We start from the raw sequence: 22,330 nt of genomic DNA, 5'->3' as shown, positions 1-22,330 counted from the left end.
AAAGGGGGCTGAACCTCTTCAGTTTGAGTGCTACTACTTTATTTACCGTGCCATCTCTCCCGCTCTCCTGAAACCGGTGGAGGTAAAACGCAATAGGCAACAGCTTTAAGGCCAGATAGGAAAATTATGCACACCACCGATTCAGTCGCACTTTTCCCCTCAGCTTACGCCCCGCAGGTCCTTTCAACTCCTGTCTCTGAAAAGCATCGGACGGCGCGTTAGGAAGGTGAAGTCTGCGGCTCTGCTTCCCGCCGGCAGCCCGCTGAGCTCGCTCGCCTCCCTGCCGCATCTGCAGGGGTGGAACCCGGACTCGTGCCCCCCCTCCTTCCTCGGTGTTTGTGCTGCATCTGATGCTCCGTGCACCACTTCTACACTGTGTGCTCAGCCAGCCTGCTGTGGAGAAATTGATTCCCCGCTGATGAATCGACCGCTTCGACATAGGTAAATAAATCCTATCACAGACTCGACCCTCTCATATCCTGACGTTACTGGACTTAGAGCGCACAAACGCACAGGTGCTAACTTCATTAGTCTAACCTGCAAGGTCAAAATACACTCACACTGGGCCAACAGAGATCCGCTAATTATATTAAAGCATTGTTTATTACAGGATCATGCTCCTTTGATTGTCCTTGTATTGACAAGATAATGATAAACTATATATATATAGCCCATGTGATATAGTAATGGCAAAGTAATTATTTTCCCATCATGCATCACAAAGGTTGATTGCAGTGGGGTGTGGGCCCCCGCGTGGACCCCCATGTGCCTACCTTGTAGGCAAACAGCTTTTTTTTTAGAGTAAGTGATAACACAGCATAGCTCTTCATTTGAATATGCTTTCTGTTATCTGTTAATCCCTTCATCAACTAAAGGAAAGAAGTGAGTTCACAAGTAAGGATGACTGGGAGGAAAGCAGGCTTCACCTTTGCAGGAACATCTTGGAGTTTGTCTTAGGGTTGAAGCCAGGTCAGCTGATCCGACTGAAAATAAAAGTTTAATAAGTGGCTGCTTCACTTAGAGAAGCAAAGTCTAAAGATTTTCTCGTGCTGTTCCCTTTTATAAACATGCTGACCCTGAGCTAAAAAAAACAAACAACCTGTACAGTGGTGGGTGGAGAAGCCAGAGAAGCCAGGGTCTGCGATCAATGGCAGAAATTGTAATTAAAGGCGTCATTGTAGCAAATCTCCACTGTGGAGGGCTTGAGCTCAATATGATGATTTAATGCCTCATTGTTAAAGATCACTTAGTGTTTTAATAGAGTACAGAAGGACATTAAACTCTCAGCTTTTTTTTTAAATAATGAAAAGATGGTCACCTGTGAAATGTGTTGGGAAATGTAGACATTGTGGTTCTTTAACACTAAATGCACTATTTTTTTCATATATGTATATATTGTCCAAAATTCCACATTGGCTACCTAAAAAGCTGGCGATGCTTGGCAGAGCTAAAAATTATTTTAAAAAGTTATCTTTTGATTGTGTTTTCAAGCTTTTACATTTTCTAATACATCAAACCATTATTTAATACACAAACACAATAATCCGGTTTATTTTCTTCTGTCTTATTTTCTGGCGAGATTCACTTGCAAATCAAAAAAAATGCAGATACCTTCTTTGAAATTCCACGCTGTTAATTTACATATTCAATGTTCTTCTTTTGAGTATCAAAGCTTTTTGTTCTACGATAACTCATAAGCAACAGTATGTTGGTATCACAGGGATTCTTTACAAAAAATATAATCTCAGGCTGTTTGTGTTCTACGTTTTTTTGCTCCTTGTGTGAAAAAAGTAGTAATTATAATCTTTTTAACTTTAACCTATTAAGGGGCCTATTTATGGATGTCTTACTTTGTTGAATTGGGGTGGGTTTGCAGTGCAAAGGGACGGAGTGTGTCACTCGTAAAGCACGTGCAGCACGTTTGATGATTATGTGCGTAAGCAAAGCTGCAGCCTTTAATCAAAAAAGACCTTTTTTAAAAAAAAATTCAAGCCTTTTTGGTGCTTTTTCCATCACTACATATCTCGCCCATGGCTTACGTGAATAAGAACAGCTGTGTTTGTGTGTGTGTGGTTGGATGGGTGGGTGAGTGTATGATTGTAAAAACACAAAAAATAAACCCAGCAGCTACACTCCTGGCAAAGCTCCAAACCACAATGTTTTGATGGAGTGACAAGGTAAAGCAGCCTGCTGCTCTTATGGGAACCAGATCCTGCAGACAGAAACAGAAGCATTCCCCTGTGCGTGTGTGTGCGTGTGTGTGTGTGTGTGTGTGTGTGTGTGTCTGTGAGTGTGCGTGTTGGTTGCACTGCATTTCATCAAATCTGTGTTTTTTTTCCCATTTGAGTTGTTTCACAGTGCATGATTTGTGTGTGTGTGTATGTGTGTGCGTGTGTTTTTACAATAACCGTTTGATGTTTCAGATTTTTCTGTAAATGTGAATTTTTGAGGTTCAGGGCAGATTTTTTCATGTGCAGCCTGATTGAATCCGACAGTCCGACACTGAAGAGTGTTTTATCGTCTCCCACTCCGGTTTTTTGTTACTCTTTTTTCCCCCTTTATTGTTTTTCTACATTTTTCCTTTGTTTTTTTTTATCCATTAATTTAAAAAAAGACAACTAAAAACCATTTAAATATCTGGAATTTGTTTGTGTTTTTTCAATGCTCCTATAACATTCATAGCACTTTTTAACCCTTTACCCCTTACTCAGAGTAACCCCTGAAGCTCTTTTCTGAGCCAAGCAGTTTCCATCACATTTCAGACCTGCTGCCTTTGGAAAAACCCAGAAACTATTCTAATGGTTGTCAAACTACCTCTTTATTAAATATATAGTGAGGTGTCAAAACCCGCCATTAAGGGTACAGGTTAGGCTGTCAGATGCCGTCTTTATGTGGGAAAGAGTTAAACAGTTCAATCATTTGAATGTGCCTCTATCTCCACGTTGTCCTCCTCCCTCTCTCATTTCCTTGTCCAGTTTTTATCTGGTCTCCTCCTTTAACTGCCACCTCTCACTTCTCTTTTTATTTTCTCTCATTTCCACTCAGTCCAAACTGCGCTGTTAAACCCCAAATTAGATGAACCCCGTTACAGACGTTAGTGATTTGGTGATTTTTTTTCATGTTATCTCATTTCTTACCCCCTTTGCTTATGCTTTCATGAGAAATGTTTGACAGATGCTGAGGATGTATTAGCGTGAGCATACAAACACACACGGTGTATCCTAATGCTCCCCTTATATTTATGGTTTTAAGTCAAACATCTTGACAGCTACTGGACTGAAAATCTTTTTGTCCAAAGTGCCATCATTGGGTCATATTTCAGTTGTACTTTGTGTTCAGTGCTCATTAGCAAATAAAAGCATGCTGTAATGGGATGTGCTAAACCTTATACTTCAGCATGTCAAGATGATTGTCGTGAGGAGTCCTGTACCTGAATATAACCTCGCAGCATGGCTGGAATGACTGTTTCAGTTGCTCCTGTTTTTTTTTCCCCTTTCGCCGAACTTCAAACTTTTTTCTTACTTTCTGATTGTTTAAATAGCTTTCTCTCAAACATGTTTGTCGAGAGACTTTTTGTCCTTCTTGTTGCCATGGAATTTTTTTCACATAATTTCCTCTGGGAATTATTCATTATTCCCAGAGATCCTATAAAGCATAGATATCAAACATAAAGTCCGAGGGCCGGAACATGCCCAGCAAAGACTTGAATCCCCACACCTATGGCTTTAGAAAATGTGAAGGAAGGCATAAGTTTTGGACTTTCAGCAGTGTTTTCATATGTAGTTTTCCTTCTGATTAAGACTTTTCTATTAATACTGGTTCCCCCCCAGTTAGGATCAAATTGATTCCCATGTGTTCCATGACATCCCTGTTATAGAGGGTTTAATTCAATACAGTTTTATTCATATAACTTTATACTTCAAGGACAGACCTACAACAATAGAGAGAAACCTCCAACAGTCAGACGACACCCCTTTTGAGCACTTGGCGACAGTGGGAAGGCAAAACTCTCTTTTAACAGGAAGAAACCTCTGGGTTCAGGGAGGGGCCATCTGCTGTGACCGTTGGGAGTTAGGCGAGGGAGGGAGGGAGACAGGATATGAGTTAAATGGGAAGAAAAGAATTTTACAAGGACTCTACACAAAAATCTTTTTTGCCGATGCTCCTTATCTCGTTTTGTTTGTGTCTGAAGGAAATGACTTTCCTCTCTGTCTTCTTTTTCCTGTTGCATTGCTTGAGGACAACAGTGAAGATTAATTACAATATGTTTATTTAGCAAACACAGTCACCTTGTAAAATCTGATTGCAATTTAAATAAGTTAATTTTGTCACCAGGCTTAGGATATTTATGACACTATGACGCTCCCTTCTTCCTCGTCAAATTGTATTTGCTGATAATCCATAGAGCTTTGCAGTGCCAGAGTCTTTGTATAAGCATAAGCTGCATATAATTAATAAATTTTTGTGATTAGACTGAATGGTTTAGAATCCCTACTAAATTTCCATTGGTGGAAGTCCACGTGGAGCCTTCAGGAAAGCAAAAGCAGCTAAAAATTGCAAGGATTATTTAATCTAAGCCTGAGAGCGATAAATATAACCAGGTCCTCTGTAAACTTTAAATAGCAATTAACAAACAACACACAGAAAACAAGATCTGCTCGCAGCGTGGGGTGATAATGTGAACATTTTCATTAAGTCTAAAAGTTCTCGGCTCCGCTCTTCCCTCTCATTCGCTTTTGTTCCATCCAGTACAAAGAAGACTAAAGCCACGTGAGTTCACATTAATCAGTAAATCCAGCACCCCGGAGGCCGAATTGCATTCGCTTTACAGCATAAAAGACGAATTGTTCCACATACTTTTATCATTAGCTAAGCCATATTCCCCCATTAACTTCCAGTTTATTCTTCTGACCTCTGAGCGTGCACTAGTATAATTACCCAACCGGCATCCCAATTAATTTTTGTGCTTCTTCTGCTCACCATGTCCATTTCTTTCTTACTCCATCTGTCCTTAAGTTGCTTGCTTTTTTCCATTTCCACACTCATTTTTGGATTTAAAGGTTTAAAATTAATTTTCAGAAGACTTGATTAATGCTGAAAAATGGAATAATGGAAAAACTAAGCGTATCAGACACATGTACAATTTGTTTTTTTTAAGATAAATACATTTACATATGATTATTTCTGTGCGTTTTCTTTCTGCTCTTCCAGTGTGGTGCATTTTGCCCTCACGCGGTCGACTTTGAGGGTATGAGACTGCGAGGAGGGCGGGACCTTAACCTCGACTCACACTTGGAGCTGGCCCCTTCTCCGTGTCCTGTCACCTGGCTGCCCGGCGCCCTCAGCAAAGGTGTGCGTCTGCGCCTGCGTCAAGATCGGCGTGACCACAGGGGGCGCAGCTGCTGGCATCTGGTTGACTTGGATCCAGAGTCAGAGCCAACCGTGCAGAGTATGAAGAGCCAGGACACCGACACACAAAGTATGAGTTTAATTAACAGTAATGTTCTGATTAGCTAGAGTGGAAATCAGTAGAAGATCTCAGTAGATCAGCAGTTTCTGAAATACACAGACCGACTTGTCTGGTACCAACAATCATGCCACATTCACAGCACTGAGTCAGCACTATGTGATTTCCTATTTACATAAAACGTTATGTTAACGAGCAGGTGAAAAGGTGTACCTAACAAAGTGGCAGATGATTGTATATCAAAGACAAATATGGATACTAAATACTAAATACATAGAGATTCAACTGCAGCCATTGCAACAAAAATAAAGTGAAAAAATTAGATATTATTCATAAAATGTGGAATATTACATAATAGAAATGCATTTTATAATATAATATATAATATTATTAAGGACACACAAAGTAGACAGACATGACTGGGAGTATGTTTTACATTCTCATTTACACAGTGAATCAGAAATGCACAAAAAAGGTAATTTGGAACAGTAAGAAGGATATTGGAAAGATGTTACTAAGTAACATTCTGTCAGTTTGTGTCACATTTTATAAATAATTCAACATCTACAAATATTTTTGAGACCACAGACCACATCTAAGGCTAGTTTTACATACAGATGTGTGTGTACAGGTGTGTGGCTTAGTCTATGTCAGAGAGCTCCCCTCTCCAAGACCACCGCCATGACCCATAGTTGGTGCAAAGAGCAACACTCCCCACCTCCACTTTTCTCTCTGAAGTGTGCTGCGTAGTTAGAAGGGCTTAGCAGAGATAAGGAGGGGCAGGCAGAGTGTGAGAGCTCGCCTATTTAATACACGCATTGTTGTTTATGCTTTTATTTATTCCCACCTTATCACACGACGCTGGTGCAGAATCCGATTTCACTGTCTGTTACCATGGTGACGCCCTGCCTGAGCTGTAAATAAATTCAAGGGGGGGGGGGGGGTTGTATTGTTACATTGATTAGAAAACACACACACACACACACATACACATATAAATAGACAAAAACACACTTAAACTAATCTATTCTGCTGCCAAGCAAGGGTATGTTGTCTTAGTGCACTTATTATATGCATGCATTTAGGTTTGTGTGTGTCTGTAAGGCCGTGATTAGACTGTTTGTTTATGTGTGTGTCTAGGTGTGCAGTTTAGTGAGGCATAACTATAACTCACTTTATTGCTGTATCCCCTCTGCGTAAGTGAAAGCAGATACAAATCTCCATCCCCCGAAGCCAGTGATTATGTTATGCTAATCACTGCTGATCATTGCTGCATGACTGAGTCTGTAACACCGGGCTCCCTCCAACATTTGACTTCCGATGTCCCTCAGCAGGAAAATAAAATCGCATGCAGGGGTTCACTGATTGCTTAATTGCTTTATTAGCCATAAACAAATTAGGCTGTGATCCCAACCGTATTGTGTTTGGGGGTCTGGGTGGGGGTGGTGGGTCCCGTGCAATGCTGCAAACTCTTTCTGCATGCCTGCAAAAAACCCCCCCAAAAACTGGCGCTGTCTCATATTGACTCAGTGAGCGTTAATGGGCTCCCACCCCTCATATCCAATTCTTTTTTAAGTAAAAGATGATTATCTGTTCTGTCTCAGTCTGTCTATGTCTCTAATGTGATGTGCCGTAATGAGACAGGACTGATTGAAGAGGGACATCAGGATTAATCTCACCGCGTAATTACTTTTATGATTTATGGCTCTCACTTCTGCGCACTCAGGCCATTACAGTGCGTGTATGTGTACAGTTTTACAGAGTATTTGTCCTGACCTTGCTGTTTATTGTTGTTTTTTATAATCACGTAGGCTTCACCTGGTCCCTAATATTCACTGTTAAAACATCCCGCGAGCGACGCTTTGCAGCCGACTCTTGACAAATCTCTTTACACGCTCGCAGAGGCCACGAATGCGGGTGCCCTGCGTGCGTCAGGGTTTGAGGCTCCTTCTTGAAAGGTTAACCTGCTTCTGATTGAGTGTTAAAACCCCGCAAATACAGCTTGGAACGGGAACCGGCATTGCAACCAGGGCGTAACTAATCGATATGCATTGAAGGGAAAAGCCCGAGTTGGTACACTTGTAACCTTTAAGAGCAAATAAGCCCTCTCGAGCCTGCTTTCTTCTTCTTTTCTTTTTTTTTTTTTTTACTTTAGAGACACAGACAAGCCTTTGGCTGGCCCCTTTTCTTTGTCTTTCCATGTTTGTTTTCTTTTTCACTACAGATAAAACAAGAACTGCGTTACATTAGCTGACACAGAAGCCAAAGAAGACTATAAATGAAAGGAAGAGTGTTGAGTTTCTGACAGCAGTGTGATCTTTTATCGCAACCAAAAGGGGCTGTGGGGCTTCTGCTTGAACCGTTTGATGTTTACAGGGAAAATTGATCTCTTTACCTTAAAGCCAGTCTGCATAAGCTTCACGGATTCAAAAGTAATTGAGGAGAGGAAAAACAAATAGCGAGATATTCCAATTTTGGTCTGGACTCTTTAAGAAAATAAGCTTCCTGTGCAGAAATTTCTTCCCAAAAAATGAAAAAAAAAAAAAAAAATGCGCACAGACATTTTACTGTGTGTAACTCATACGCTTGTAGCACAAAACGGTGCACAGCTTGAATCCCTTGTTTCCCGCTCTGAGCCTTCTTTTTTGTTGTTTTTTTCTGAAGACAGGCAAGAAGAACCCCGAGATGCAGCAACTGTAATTACATTACTGTCCCACACTGCCACACACACACACGCACACACACACACAGACAGCGCTTTGAGCTCAGCACGTCTGCCGGCTGCCGCGGGATGTTAGAGGCGTGTTGCTATGGCGACTGAAAGGGGACACACAGGAAGGGGGTTAGGGTAGAAGAGAAAGAGGAGGAGGGGGTTGTGTCGGAGATTGAGGAAGAGAGAGAGAGAGAGAGGCACGCGGAGTTGCCGGTGTCTTGACAGTCAGTGTGTGGCAGCGGAGGACAGCAGCGGCAGACTGCTGGAGCAAGCGAGATCTGTCAGAGAGGAGAAGGGGGGGGGGACATCCACGAATCTGCTGCTGAGGTGAGGCATCACAGAGACGGCAATTAGCACAGACAGCTGTGTGCATGGTAAGTAACGCTCAGCAGGTCATTTTGAAGCTTTTTCTGTATGAGGAAAAGAGAGAGAGAGAGAGGATGGAAGGCATCGTACGTATTCACGTGGTCTGTCTGCCTCTGTTCCTGTTTCTCTCTCTCTCTCTCTCTCTGCAGTGGCAAATACTTTGCAGACTGTTGTCTGTCTGCACTGGAGTCAAGTTGCATCAAGGCGTTGTTTAGCCATTTACAGAAATGAAAGAATAATGTGCCGCTGACCGGGTAAATTGGTAGGAGAGCTCTGAGAAGTAAAGCACAGAGCTTCATGTTCAAAGGTAAAGTCAGCTGATTCTGTTGCATGAATAAAAAAAAAAACTCAAACAAAACAATATGGATTGATTGATTGATTGAGATAGATTGAGAGAGGCAGTGTGGATGAATGGCACTGAATCAAACACTTGAAAGTACTGCCTGTGCGTGTGTAAATGTGTGTGTGTGGGTCTGTGTGACAGCGCACTTCATTGATTGTTTGATAGTGTGTGTGGGTGTTGTGGGTTTCATTTCCTCTGTTTGTGTGTCTGCCTGCTTGCGGGGCTTTGTCTCTCTCTCTCTCTTTCTCCCTCTCTCTCTTAGTGCAGTAATGATATTTATTGCAATCTTTGCAGCTGGAGGGTTGGGGGGGAGGGGTGGAGTAAAGTACAAAGCTTTATGTGGCTTTGTTTCTACTACTTCCTATATTTTCGGTGTGTTTCGGAGGAGGGGGCGGTGAGTGTGTGTGAGCGAGCCTCTGACTTTCCACTGTGATTTGCAGCTGAGCAGTGTTGCACGCTTTTTTAAAAGCTGCCAGTTTGAGTTTGATAATCTCTCCCGCTGTCTCTCAGGTCTGATGAGTTCCTTGTCCGCCGGCTCGGAGATGCAGGCTTCCGCTCTCGACCCCCAGTTCATACCGGGGCCCCAAGGTAAGGTGCCTGGCAGGAAGCGAGGACGCCCTCCTATCCGAAAGCTGGAGTTCCAGAGCCACTATGTTGAAACTCTGTCGCCCCTTAAGATCCCGAAGAAAAGAGGCAGGAAGCCTGGTTTTAAGGTCAGTTTAATTTTTTAGTTTAATCATGTAGCTGGGCATTCCTTTCATAGAAGAGGGAAACAGTGTCTACACAGCAGCGCAGCAGTCTTTGTTGGTACAGCGTACGATCATATACAGCACTGAGTATAGGTCATCTGTGTTTTGAGGTTGCTCATCTATACGTATTTCCCTGAATCCTTGGTGGTTATACATACAAACCACTTCCCTCACATATGTGATCAACAACTGAAAAATGCTTTTAATGCATTTTTCTTTTTTTTGCACCGAGTGCACTCCGTTGAGTCTTCCTGTGAACAAACACAGTCGAATTTTCACACAGTTTTCATGTTGTCATGTTGGGTTTCCATTCCTTTGCATGACTAAGGTATTTTCTTCCTTGTGAAACATACACTTAACCTAGGTTTCATTCTTTATTTTGCTCGAATGTTAGTCCTTAAAAAAACTGAGAACTGGACAAGTGGATGACATAAGAAGCAGTGGTAGGCCTAAAAAACTATCCACAGCTGATGAACAGCATCTAAAAGTCATGTCTTTAAGAAATACAAAAAGATCCAGCCAATTACACTGGACCTGAGAGATGCATCTGGCACTTCAGCTGCACCATCTGTTGTGGAAGGATGGCTGTCAAGAAGTTATCCTTAAGGAAGGGAAATGGGTAGAAAAGATGAGGTTTGCTGACTGACAGTCAGTGGTAACAGGTCTGATGTAGAGATTGATCCAGATGTCCTGGTTTTCAGAACGACAGTGATCCCAAACATTCTGCAAATGTAATAAAAACATACCTGGATAGATAAACAAACAATGGAACACCATCAGTCATGGATTGGCCTCCCCAGAGCCTGGACCTCAAAATCTTTGAAGCAGTGTGGGATCATCTTGGCTGGGAACGCATCAAAAGGCAGCCAACATCCAAAGAAGAGCTTTGAATGTCTTTCAGGAAGCCTGGAGAACTATTCCTGAAGACTTCTTAAAGAAATGAAAAGAAAGCTTGCCTATGAGAGTTCAGGATGTGTTGAAGAATAAAGGTGGAATTATAAGCTTATCAGAATAGTAGAAACTCTACTTTTTGCTTTATATACTATTTCCATTTATATTTCCACAGTTTTCAATAAATCGTTGCACCTGTAGTCTCCATTTTCCTAGCAAACTATCAAGAAATTATGGGTGGCTCAGCGTTTTTGACAGTACTATATAGTACGCGAATGAATGGAATACCGTATCCCATGCTCATGAATGAGGTGTCTAAGGAACATCTTAAGGGAACTTCTTAAACTTTGGCATAAACATTTAACACGCATAACCATCAGTAATAAATTTGCCAAATTGACTGTGAGCTCACAAAACATGTTTTTGGGCATAAATTGAGAGTTTTCATAGAATTTTAGAAAGGATAAAATGATGAAGTGATGATATTTTATATGAAAAAAGTTAAAGCTGGTAATTGTATCTCGGTATGGTATGTATTGATTTTTATACACTCACCAGCCACTTTAGCAGGTATAATTCATATATCAATCAACCAATCGCTCAACACTAGCTCCGTGCTTTTAGCCATGTAGACATGGTTACGCCAGTGTGAATGTTTGCACCAAAATTTGGCATAAACATCATGAAAGCATGGATCCATCCTGTCTTGTATCAGCATTTCAGCTTGTTGTTGGTGGTGGAATGGTATGGTGGATATTTTCTTTGCAAACTTTGGGCCCTTTAATACCAACACAGCCTACCTGATTATTGTTGGTGACCATCCCTATCCATTTATGACCTGATGGCTGCTCTGGGCACCACGTCACAAAGCTCAGATAATCTCTAACTAGTTTCCTGAACATGGCAGTGAGTTCACTGTACTGTAATGTGGTGGAGCAGGAGATCCACATCATGGATGTGCAGCTGATGAATCTGCAGCAACTGTCTGATTTTCTCATGTCAGTCTGGACCAAAGTCTCAGAGGAATGTTTCCAGCATTGTTGAATCCATGCAGCAAGGACTTAAGGCAGCTCTGAAGGCAAAAAAGGGTCTAACCAAGACTGTATTTAATAAAGTGTCTGGTGAGTTTATCTGTTGTGGTTGCCTGCCTGCTTTTAAACAAAGCTCACAACAAGATGCTTTTGTCCTCAGCTGTAATGCTACAGTAATGCGCTTTAGCCTAGCTCATTAACCAGACTTTACAGTATGTGCTGCATTATAGGTAATGATCTAAGGATTTTCTTTCACCCATGTCAGTTTTCAACATGCAGAACCTCTAATTAGCGACTGCATGTGTATGTTCCCCTGTAGCTGAAGCCCAGGATGGTGATGTCCCCTCTAGCCAATTCTCCTCCCAGCAGCACACCAGAGCCAGAGATGGGCTCCATCCCACAGGACGCTGCCATCGTCCCCCATTCTGCCACACCACAGGTCCTGACAGGTAAAAAGACAGTTATCATTATCAGTTTTTCTATAAAGAAGCTTGGTCATTAATAATAACAATAGTGGAGAAATAGGGCACTTTTCAAAACACAGCTTCAAGCCATGCATTAAAGATAAACATACATATTCCAACATACACATAATCAACTATACGGTCTCACATTCATTCACACATATGTATGCAAACAGATGTAAACTATGGCCCAGAATAATGGGAGGAACGATTAAGGAAAGCTAACCAATGGTGGTTTTTCAAAATGTGATTCTCATTGTGCATTCACTGGTTGAAGTGATGCTGTGACTTTGTGGCCTCCCCCTTCTTCTTTTTTGTTTTGTCTACTTCTTGTATTATCTCGCACCACCACCCCCACAACCCCCCATCCTTTACTACTCTGCCTTTGACTTTAATTGAGGGGCAAGATAACATGCTTCTGTCTATTTTTTTCCAGTGTGATGTCTCATTGTTGTTCTCTAAATACATCAGTGACTGGTTTTCCCTAATTTATTTATGTAATTTAAACCACGAGTATATGTGGATTTATTTAGAATAAAGGGCTCACACCTTCACATATAACCCAGTTACATATTTTGTTTTCCCTTCCAATCTTCCCAGCCTCTTTTCCTTACAAAAGTCATACAACCATGCTTTCTTTCATTTTAAAAAAATCTTTCCAATCCTAAAGATTTGCCTTGCTTTGAATAAGCAAATATTTAAAGGCTGCCTTAAGTGTATTTAAGGTTAGAGGGGGGAATCTCATGTGTCAAGGACCAGCCGTTTGCTCTTTGTTCATGCAAATCATGAAAAGTGTTTGATGTCAGGCTGTAGACACAGAGAAGAAGTGCACATGCGCATATGGATGCAGACAAAAAATCAGCACGATCCCCGTGGTGCCACCCAGACAGATATTGATATTTTTTTTCCTCCAGTGGAAAAAAAGCATTTCAGGAGCATCTATGTATATTGGAAGTATTCATTTCCTTTTGAGTGACTAATCTTCTAAATCTTATTTTTAACAGGCACATATATAAGTATGTGCCGCAGTAATACGTTATGATGTAAATATCAAAGACGGCTTTTTAGCTGTTGCAATGGACTCGTAGATATGCAGCAAAATACTGCTTATATATCTAACTGCTTATATTTGAAAAGTATCAAAATACATTCTGTAGGGCATGTGTGCCTTATTGTGTGCATGTGGGGGTGTGTAATCCTTCAAATTTGCATGCCCAGATCTTAATCATAATTGATTTTTCAGAACACAATAGCAGTACATTTAACCTTTGCATGAGCATAATGCAGAAACAATGCAAAATCATCTTAGTAGTATATTTCGATGTTATAAATCTGTCATTAGGAAAATCTGTATCTGCCTGGTTCTGACTTAACTAGCAAGCATTTACATTATTGACAAGCTGAAAAGCTGGCACAAAGGGAGCAGACTCTGAGGAATTACTGACTATCTTTCATCCATTTCAGATCCATACAGTTACGGGCCGCGGGGGCTTTAATGCAGCTTACCTAAAGATTAGCTTTGTATTTATTATACAGTTCTTTCTTTATTATTCTAGTCTGGTGAAAAGAACCTGTCTAATATACTATATGAACCCAAAGACTTTATACTGGTCTGAAAATAGAGGAAAATATTAAGTTCTTTTTTTTTCTTGACTCATTGCAAATTTCATATGCTCATCACAGAGTCCTGAATTTTGTATCTATCGCCCAGTTTGAACAATACAGCCACACTAGCAGCGTTTTGAGGCTATACATTGACCTTTATGCAATGATTTTTAAGCTATAATAGCTTGTACTATGTTCAGCATCTTTTTCCTTGTTAATATCAACTAGCACCTAACATAGTCTAAAGCTAAGGCCAACAGAAATGTCATTAGCATTTTAATTTAGCCTTAATTTTTTGCCATTGCCTCAGTGCAACACAGGCATATCAAGCTTTCATGATAATCCATGAAAGTCGTTTCATTCAGGGTTGTTAGGGTACATCCTCTGATAATCATAGTGGGATATCTCACAGTATAATTGCAATAGTCATGTTAAAAAAAAGCAACATTTTTTTCAGTTGGGTTTGGCTTTAACAATGCCACTTCCTGTACTTCCCTCCCCAGCGGAGACGCCATTGGCTGATGATTTTTTATGTGACCCACCGGTGGACTCGAGGCGCTATGCTATAGATCCCAGTGACTCTGCATTCAGCGTCACGACATCACAGTATCAGACGAAGCAGTCCTACGGTTACCGTGGCAGCAGTTGCTCTGCTACAGCAGGCATGTGCAGACAAGCGTCAAGCCCAGGAAGTCACCAGGAGGGAAACAGAAATGGTGAGGCTATAAATTATTGCCAGGTGCACTTCCATGCACATCACCTGTGCCATTAGTGTTGGTTTATACTTGCATTGTAATTATGTTATCAACATCTTTAAAGATGAAATTATTTGGACCAACGAAGGCCCAGATCACTCATCATCCGGGGGATATTTGCATTTATTTTCATACGCGTTTCTTTAACATCTGCCTACATTTTTAGTTGTGCTAGTTTACAGCATAATAACGGCATTTGTGCTGTAAGTGGTTTGGGATGGGTGAGTTTCCATCATAGATCTGGCCATGTAAAGTCACACAGTCAGGTGTGCTGCACCTTTAGTGTGAGAAACCCTGAGTTTTTTTTAGCTTGAATATAATCGAATTCTGGGCAATGCAAAAAGATTAACCTGAGACCTCTGCCTAAATATGCTGAGATTAGCAATCTCTGGAAGACCCGTGACAAGACATAAGTAGTACACATGCTAATACTGCCTAAATTCAGTGTGACCCGAGGCTAACACTTTGTAAAATTGTAATATACAATTTTTAATTGTTGTTTTCCCTAATTAATTGGTTAGCCTAGGAGGTGACACTGTCTCTGTAATGTTTCCTTCAGACAGAGCCAGGCCAGCTGCTTCTAGCATTTTCCAAATCGTCATTATCACAAGCACTGTTTTGCCGACTTGTTTTGAAACCATGAGTTGAGAATTTTGGCCGACGGCATCTACATTTTTTGAAACAGGAAGTAAGGAAAGAGAGGGGTTGATTGGCTGAGAAACCAAGTATTCTGCTCTGCAACTTTTTACTCACAAGCTAAAGTACACCGTCCTTCATCATCTATGTAAATCTAACTGGGTGAAATTTCAAAATAAGAGACTGCTGTCTATTAATAAAACTCAAAACTTGCGATTGAGACATTATCTCTTAAGTAAAGTGTTTACAGAGGCCAAAAAAACAGATGAGCAGTAAAGGCTCTTTCGCATCACTTCAGAGTCTATAGACTGTGTTCTAAGTTCTTTTCAGGAGACATTATGAGACCATCAATTTTTTTATAATTTTTTTTTTAGAATAAAAATTCACCCTGCCTGTCCTCTTTTGCTCTCTAGCCTACAGCCCGATGTCAGATGCCGGAGAGTGCAAGCGTCCTGTTGGTAAGGACCCTTCCAGCTGGGGTGTAGAGGATGTGGTTTGGTTCATTAAAGATGCTGATCCCCAAGCTCTGGGACCCCATGCGGAAGCATTCAGGAAGCATGTAAGTCCAAACCGCTTAATGCTGGGTAACTTAAATACTAAATGTACTGGAACTGAGCTCATTTCCCAACATGCACTGGGGCACCGCTTACAAGAAGCAGGGTATGCTTTCTATTTAAAAATCTCTTATATGACAGCTGTAGCTCAATTTATCTGTCACCCAGTGCCCTGTGGTCCTGAATGTAAATGAGCTGAAATGAAAACTGCATGAATATTATTAAAGAATTTTTAAAGCACACGAAGGTTTGTCCCCGAGCCTTTTAAATAAGTCACTGTGCTGCCTCCATTTCTCACACAGCACTTGGGTGGAATATTTAAAGTAACCCATTTTTTTTTTCTGTTGGTTTACAACTATATCTTCCTATATTCCAGGAAATAGATGGGGACGCCCTACTCCTTCTGAAAAGCGAGATGATGATGAAGTACCTGGGATTGAAGCTGGGACCAGCCCTCAAACTCTGCTACCACATCGACAGGCTCAAGCAGAGCCGGTCGTGAGCCGAGTCCTCGATCGCCTCGTTAATTTTTAAGAGCAACGAGTCGGTGCCGATTCCCGAAACCTTTCTAAGTCATCAGCAATACATCACGAACGTCTGATCCAAATATATGCTGGCTTTTACTACATTTACACCACACTTTGTCCACAGATTGGACACTGTGACTGTACATGTTAGGACATTTAAAAGCTCAAACAGTTATTTTACTTTTGTCTCCCTTTACTTTATACCTGAACTGCTTTAGATTGTAAATAGTTTGTTGCCAAACAGATGGCAGCTACGGTATATTGAAGTACGACCTGTAATAATCATTTTTGAGCTTGGGCATCGTTAATTTGTGCAGATCATAATCACTGGATACTGTATTATATCATTATAAACTTCTAGGGTGCTTTACCTCAGTAACACATTTAAACTTTACAAAGTCTTGCTGCTGGACTTTTAAGATAGTCCATTTTATCCTCACTTGGTCACGTTTATCCAGGTTGAAGTTGGTGACATGACTTGTAATTAATAACTCAAACTGTTCACTAAGTCGATTTGGAAGTCTGTTTCAAGATAATCTAGAACAAAACAGCGCTGTTACTGAGCCATTTTGAGGGCACAGTTCTCAAACATCTCTGAACTTTAAGTGCGCACTTGTTGGCCAAGCAAATGGTTTATATGCCAGAGACTTGACAATACAAAGTGTACATTTATAATACTGGAATGTGTAAAACTTCATGAGAAAGGAGTGATAGAGCGCAGCAAAAATTTCTGGCACAACTTCACCTGCTTCCAAGGTGCATGGAGAGGATGAAAGAATTCAAAAAGCAGGAACACCAGCAACACTTGAGGGAAGAAGAACAACTTTAATAATTGACCAACGCGTTTCGGCTTGTGGCCTTCATCAGGGTCATAGTAAAACATTGTAAAAAATTACTTAAATACAAGACAGGAAACAGAAAAAAAATTCAAATTAACCAGTCAAAACTTCATAGATAGGTCAGCTGACATATAATAGGTAGGTATTGGTTAATTGGTTAAGTCACGCCCAAGTAAATACTGGACTAGATCATTAATGATGATGAGGAGGGGGGGGTGACATAACCCCCATATGTCTGAAAATAACACATGCATGAAATGCATAAGAAGGATACTATAAATATACACACAGATTTAAAAAAAAGAAAAAAAGGAAGTCTTTAATGGTAAAAACACGTTTGAATTAGAAAACAAGATTACATCATCACATGGGAACACATTTGTTAAAAGATCCTTATTTATGTCTCTAAAATGTAAAGTCTTTAAAAATTGGTACTTAACCAATTAACCAATACCTACCTATTATATGTCAGCTGACCTATCTATGAAGTTTTGACTGGTTAATTTGAATTTTTTTTCTGTTTCCTGTCTTGTATTTAAGTAATTTTTTACAATGTTTTACTATGACCCTGATGAAGGCCACAAGCCGAAACGCGTTGGTCAGTTATTAAAGTTGTTCTTCTTCCCTCAAGTGTTGCTGGAGTTCCTGCTTTTTGAAAGGAGTGATAGAGCTCATATTTGGGAAAAGTTTTAAAAAATAAAGAAATAAAGAAAGAAGTGATTTGTTAATGTGAAGATTCTGACCACAAACCACACCAGAGCTCAAGTGAAGCGATCAAGATTTTTTACCAGTCGTAGATGTCTGTAATCACACAGTGCTCATAATGACAGGAAGGAAATATGACTTCTTTTTTCCACTGGGGTTGCAATGTAGCATGAGACAAAGCAAATTTAATAAACCTCGTACAACTGGGTGCTCACCGAAACAGATACTACCACTACAATCACTACATTTTACAACATATCTACTTGCAAACTTCACCTCTGTGACTTCCTTCAGGTTACATTCTTCTCATACGTTACCTCTTCAGTCATTTTGAATGGAGCAGGATTTCATCCTTTAACTGTTAAAAAGGGAAACTGCTGTATGTAAAATGTCTCGAGCATTAACATTTGGGTTTTTTTTTGTGGTTTCTTTTAAACATTGCCGTGTCAGAATCAGGGCTATGCAGCCACCAAATACAGTTTTCTTGTGCGACATTGTACAAAAGGTAGTCATACACAGTATTTGTCAAACTTGGTTAAACAATTCCTTTTAAAAAAAAAAATGTGTACAGTACTTGTTACTTACTTTAATCTTGGATTTTTTCAATGCTTCAATGCTTTGTTTAAACACCACAGACTAGTATCTTTTATGATTAAAAAAAAAACAGTTTCACTTTATCAAACTTGATTTTAAAGACGTGCAAGAAATGAACACAAACATTTAGCACATGAGCTATTTTAACAAATTTAAGAATCTCTGGATGTTGTCAATTTTTGAGTTAGTGACCTACGTTAATTGAATTTTGATGTTCTTTACTGTTTGATACTTAAATAAACCTGGCTTTATTTTAATCCTGTCTCTGATTTAACTGGATTTTGTGCTGTTAGTCAACATAAAGGATGAGAGATAAAATTGTGTTTATTTATCTGAAATAGGAGCTGTATTGTAAAACAGACAAAGCAGGATGTATCATAGCCAAGGAATTGAGAATACAATATTTCTGGGATATCAGCATGTATAGAAAATTACCAATAACAGAAATAATACTATCACTTGAATTTATTTAATTGAATTTCTTCTCTTTTTGGAAAACTAATTGTAAGTATAAATGTACAAAGGTTTGCAAAAAGTACATTTACAGGATGAACTACTGTGAAGTGAGGCACTTATAATACATCCAGAGAAGCTACTCAGCCATGGAAACCCATGTCATAAGGTTCTTGGTGCACAGTTTTGTGTTGATAGTAATGCCACGGTAGGTTTGAAACTGCTTTTATTGAATCAGCAGAGCGTGGATGACTTTTACACACCTCAGCACCCGGTGACCCAGCTCTGTAACTTCATGTGGTCTGCCACGTGGTCTGGCTGACTTGCTGTGGTTCCTAAACACTTCCACTTTGCAATAATACATATTGCAAAGTAGACAGAACTGCACTTTGCAAATCAAATGATCATGTTCACATATGGTGCAAAGGCTAGAATGCACTGGTGCTGCAGGTTTTATCCCACAGTATCATAAAGCAGTTAGAATATCAGATTGCTTATCAATATATGTAGTAAAACCTTTCTCTGTGATAACAGGCTACAAAAAGCAACCACAAATTGCATTCCAATTTTCAGATTTTTTGTTTGCACTTTCAATAACTAATATTACTATTATTACTATATTACTAATAAGTGTTCATTTAAGCTGTGATTTGATTGTTGATATAGAAACACATGATGAAGCGATATAAAAACTGAAAAACCAATCAGGTCCTTTACAGATTCAATTATAAAAAGAAAAGATTAATCAATTATAGCAGAGGCGAAAAGCTTCACAAAGGAAAAACTTCACAAACCTCAATGACACAGGAAGTCACTGCTACACTCACACGCCACTATTAGGTAAATCTTACTATTGCTTTTAGCTTCGGAACAGCCTTAACAGTTCATTGCATAGATTCAATAAGGCGCTGAAAACTTGCCTCGAGATTTTGGTCCATGTTGACATGATAGCATGACAAGATTTGTTGGCTGTAGATCCATGATGTCATGCTCCACCACATTCCAAAAGTTGCATACCTTGGTTGTGACGAGTGGTTATTTGAGCTACAGTAGCAGCTTGAAGCAGTCTGGCCATTCTTCTCTGACCTCTGGCATCAACTAGGCATTTTCACCCAAAGATCAGCCACTCACTGGATATTTTTTTTATTTCCAAACAGAGTAGCAGTGTCTAAAATACTCAGACCAACAACAATAGCACATTCAAAGTCACTTAAATCCCATTTAAGTGACCCATGATGCTCAGTTTGAACTTTACCATGTTGTTTTGACCATGCATACATACCTAAATCCATTCAGCTGCTATCCTGTGATTGGGTAATTAGAAATTTATATTAATGAGTAGCTAAACAGGTGTGCCTAATAAAGTAACCAGTGAGATATTTAAAAGCATATCTGTGTTTGAAAAAGGTATCTAGAAATTAAAAGAAACACTGTAGTAAACACTTAGTCAGTATTCAACACTTATAAGAAGAATGGTCTTAATAAATAATTTATTTATTTAGTTAATTAGGTATTTAGGTACTTAGTTGCTATTTTCTCAACTTTAGCTTGCCTGCTAACCTTCTGCTACACACTTCAGCCCAGTAGGTGGCACGCTTAAGCAGTTAGCTAATTGCTAGTAAACCCAGCACAAGAAGAAGAAGAAGAAGAAGACTCGCAGGAGTTCACTTCCTGTATTAAGATTTTCATGCTTCCACAAATGTGTGCATCTGTCAGACAGAGGTGAACATGGCAGACGTCTCGGAGAGGACACTACAGGTCGCCGTTGTGGTTTCTTTCGCTGCCGGCTTCTTGGCGGGGTGGCAGGCTAACAGAATGAGGAGAAGGTTTCTGGACTGGAGGAAAAAACGACTCCAGGACAAGCTATCAGAAACACAGAAGAAACTGGATTTGGCTTGAATGGTAATACCATATTTATGACGACACGCTGGGAAAAGAGTGACCGCATGTCACACTTTTCCCTGTTGTTGACTTAGAATTACAGAGCTTAGATATGTCGGTTAGTAAATCTTCGAGTGGACAGAAGTGATGTGTATTATTTGCTGTTATTTGCACAATATCGCTGTGATGAATTTATATACGTTATACAAGTCACTGTTGTCACAGTTTGTTTGTCTAAAAATGTGTCTTTCCTGTAAGGTCTGCGGTATGAGGCTCTTGGATGTGGATGCTACACCATGTGTGTGACCGAGGGAAGGGAATCTGAAGATGACCTACCTGTGTGCTGCACTACCTGTATTTGTCTGCCACACCTTTCAGTTTAAGACTCTAATTCGCTCTAAACCAGTTCCATGAAAATGGAAGCAGCAGCATTTTGTTGTTGTTGTTGTTCTGCTAACAAAAAGGGAGTGGTGGACCTGTCCCCACTGCTGTTCTCTGCCAACATGTCTCCATCTCTGTATTTGTCAAATCAGGTCAAATAAATTATTTTGTTCCTTTTTTTCCTATGTTGCAAGTCGTTATTCCACAGTGATGTTCAGGACTTCAGATAATGTGGTGATATATTATTGAAGCTGGCACTACACTCTTATACCTTAAAAGTTACCCAAACTCTATTACAACTAATTGGGATTATAATGTTCTCCTTATACCATAGGAACTCACAATGAAAGGAAAACACGCAGCACTCTTGCCTTCAGCTTAGTCAACTTTAACTGACGTTTCTATTGATAAAAATGTATTATGTGAATAACTGCGCCATCTGCTGGATGAAAGCCAAAGTCACCTTAAACAACTCCATTGGGAGCCACATTACTGCTGTGTGGATGATTACACTAATTGATTTTTGTGTGTGTGTCATTTTGTCCAAGACTCATAGGGATAGGATCAAAAGGTAGAGGTTACATTTAAAATACAGTATTATGCAAAATTTTTCAGGTACCTGTCTATGGAGGACCACAAGAGCCACGCGCATCGAAATAAAAAATCTCTGTGCTTTAATAATGAATTGTAGAATAAATTCTGCAATTGTAAATTCATTTTGAATTCCAATTTAATAAACTGCATTTCAAAATCCTTTTTCCAATTGCATTTCAAAATCCTTTTCCAATTGCACTTTAATAAACTGCATTTTAAAATCCTTTTTCAGTTGCACTTTAATAAACTGCAGTTCAAAATCCTTTTCCACTTGCAATTTAATAAACTGCAGTTCAAAATCCTTTTCCACTTGCAATTTAATAAACTGCAGGTCAAAATCCTTTTTCCACCTGCAATTTAATAAACTGCAGTTCAAAATCCTTTTCCACTTGCAATTTAATAAACTGCAGTTCAAAATCCTTTTCCACTTGCAATTTAATAAACTGCAGGTCAAAATCCTTTTTCCACTTGCAATTTAATAAACTGCAGGTCAAAATCCTTTTCCACCTGCAATTTAATAAACTGCAGTTCAAAATCCTTTTTCCACCTGCAATTTAATAAACTGCAGTTGAAAATCCATTTCCTTTCCTGTTCGCTCCGGGATTAGCTGCTGGATTAGCTCCTGGATTAGCTGCTGGATTAGCTCTTCGATTAACAACTTGCTGGAGGCTATTCAAATTAGCCACACCGTGGGATGTAAGGAGCTCTCTGATTGGTTGGTCAGACACAGGCTGTCTGCCAGCCTGGATTTTTCTAGCTCATAGCTTCGCCCTGCTAGGAAG

The 22,330-nt window shown here is 39.9% G+C and overlaps 2 protein-coding genes across 4 annotated transcripts; both read left to right on the top strand.

Annotated features, from left to right (window-relative positions):
* On the top strand, positions 1-16,276 carry scml4 (Scm polycomb group protein like 4). 3 transcript variants are annotated; one of them, XM_039598927.1, is made up of 7 exons: positions 3-441; positions 5,212-5,479; positions 9,400-9,602; positions 11,880-12,009; positions 14,133-14,345; positions 15,434-15,579; positions 15,951-16,276. In XM_039598927.1, the coding sequence occupies exons 2-7, from the start codon at positions 5,251-5,253 to the stop codon at positions 16,074-16,076; spliced, it is 1,047 nt and encodes a 348-aa protein (XP_039454861.1). In that variant the 5' UTR covers positions 3-441; positions 5,212-5,250; the 3' UTR covers positions 16,077-16,276. The 3 variants fall into 3 exon arrangements, with proteins under 3 accessions (XP_039454862.1, XP_039454861.1, XP_031582093.1); XM_031726233.2 differs by lacking the exons at positions 3-441; positions 5,212-5,479 and adding exons at positions 7,433-8,554; positions 8,696-8,853; XM_039598928.1 differs by lacking the exon at positions 14,133-14,345 and having other exon boundaries at positions 1-441.
* A 4,053-nt stretch (positions 16,277-20,329) lies between these two features.
* On the top strand, positions 20,330-21,139 carry LOC120433246 (mitoregulin-like). The gene is made up of 2 exons (XM_039599220.1): positions 20,330-20,594; positions 20,832-21,139. The coding sequence occupies exon 1, from the start codon at positions 20,421-20,423 to the stop codon at positions 20,589-20,591; it is 171 nt and encodes a 56-aa protein (XP_039455154.1). The 5' UTR covers positions 20,330-20,420; the 3' UTR covers positions 20,592-20,594; positions 20,832-21,139.
* The last annotated feature ends 1,191 nt before the right edge of the window (positions 21,140-22,330 follow it).

This window comes from Oreochromis aureus, linkage group 15 (assembly GCF_013358895.1).
Source record: "Oreochromis aureus strain Israel breed Guangdong linkage group 15, ZZ_aureus, whole genome shotgun sequence".
Taxonomy (NCBI): domain Eukaryota; kingdom Metazoa; phylum Chordata; class Actinopteri; order Cichliformes; family Cichlidae; genus Oreochromis; species Oreochromis aureus.
This window is presented reverse-complemented; position numbering and strand designations above follow the sequence as displayed.

Bases quoted from the DNA above. Each gene is read 5' to 3' on its own strand.
- LOC120433246 (XM_039599220.1), top strand. From the start codon at position 20,421: ATGGCAGACGTCTCGGAGAGGACACTACAGGTCGCCGTTGTGGTTTCT.
- scml4 (XM_039598927.1), top strand. From the start codon at position 5,251: ATGAGACTGCGAGGAGGGCGGGACCTTAACCTCGACTCACACTTGGAG. The intron at 9,603-11,879 runs GTCAGTTTAATT...GTTCCCCTGTAG, and splicing joins GCAGGAAGCCTGGTTTTAAG to CTGAAGCCCAGGATGGTGAT. The intron at 15,580-15,950 runs GTAAGTCCAAAC...CCTATATTCCAG, and splicing joins CGGAAGCATTCAGGAAGCAT to GAAATAGATGGGGACGCCCT.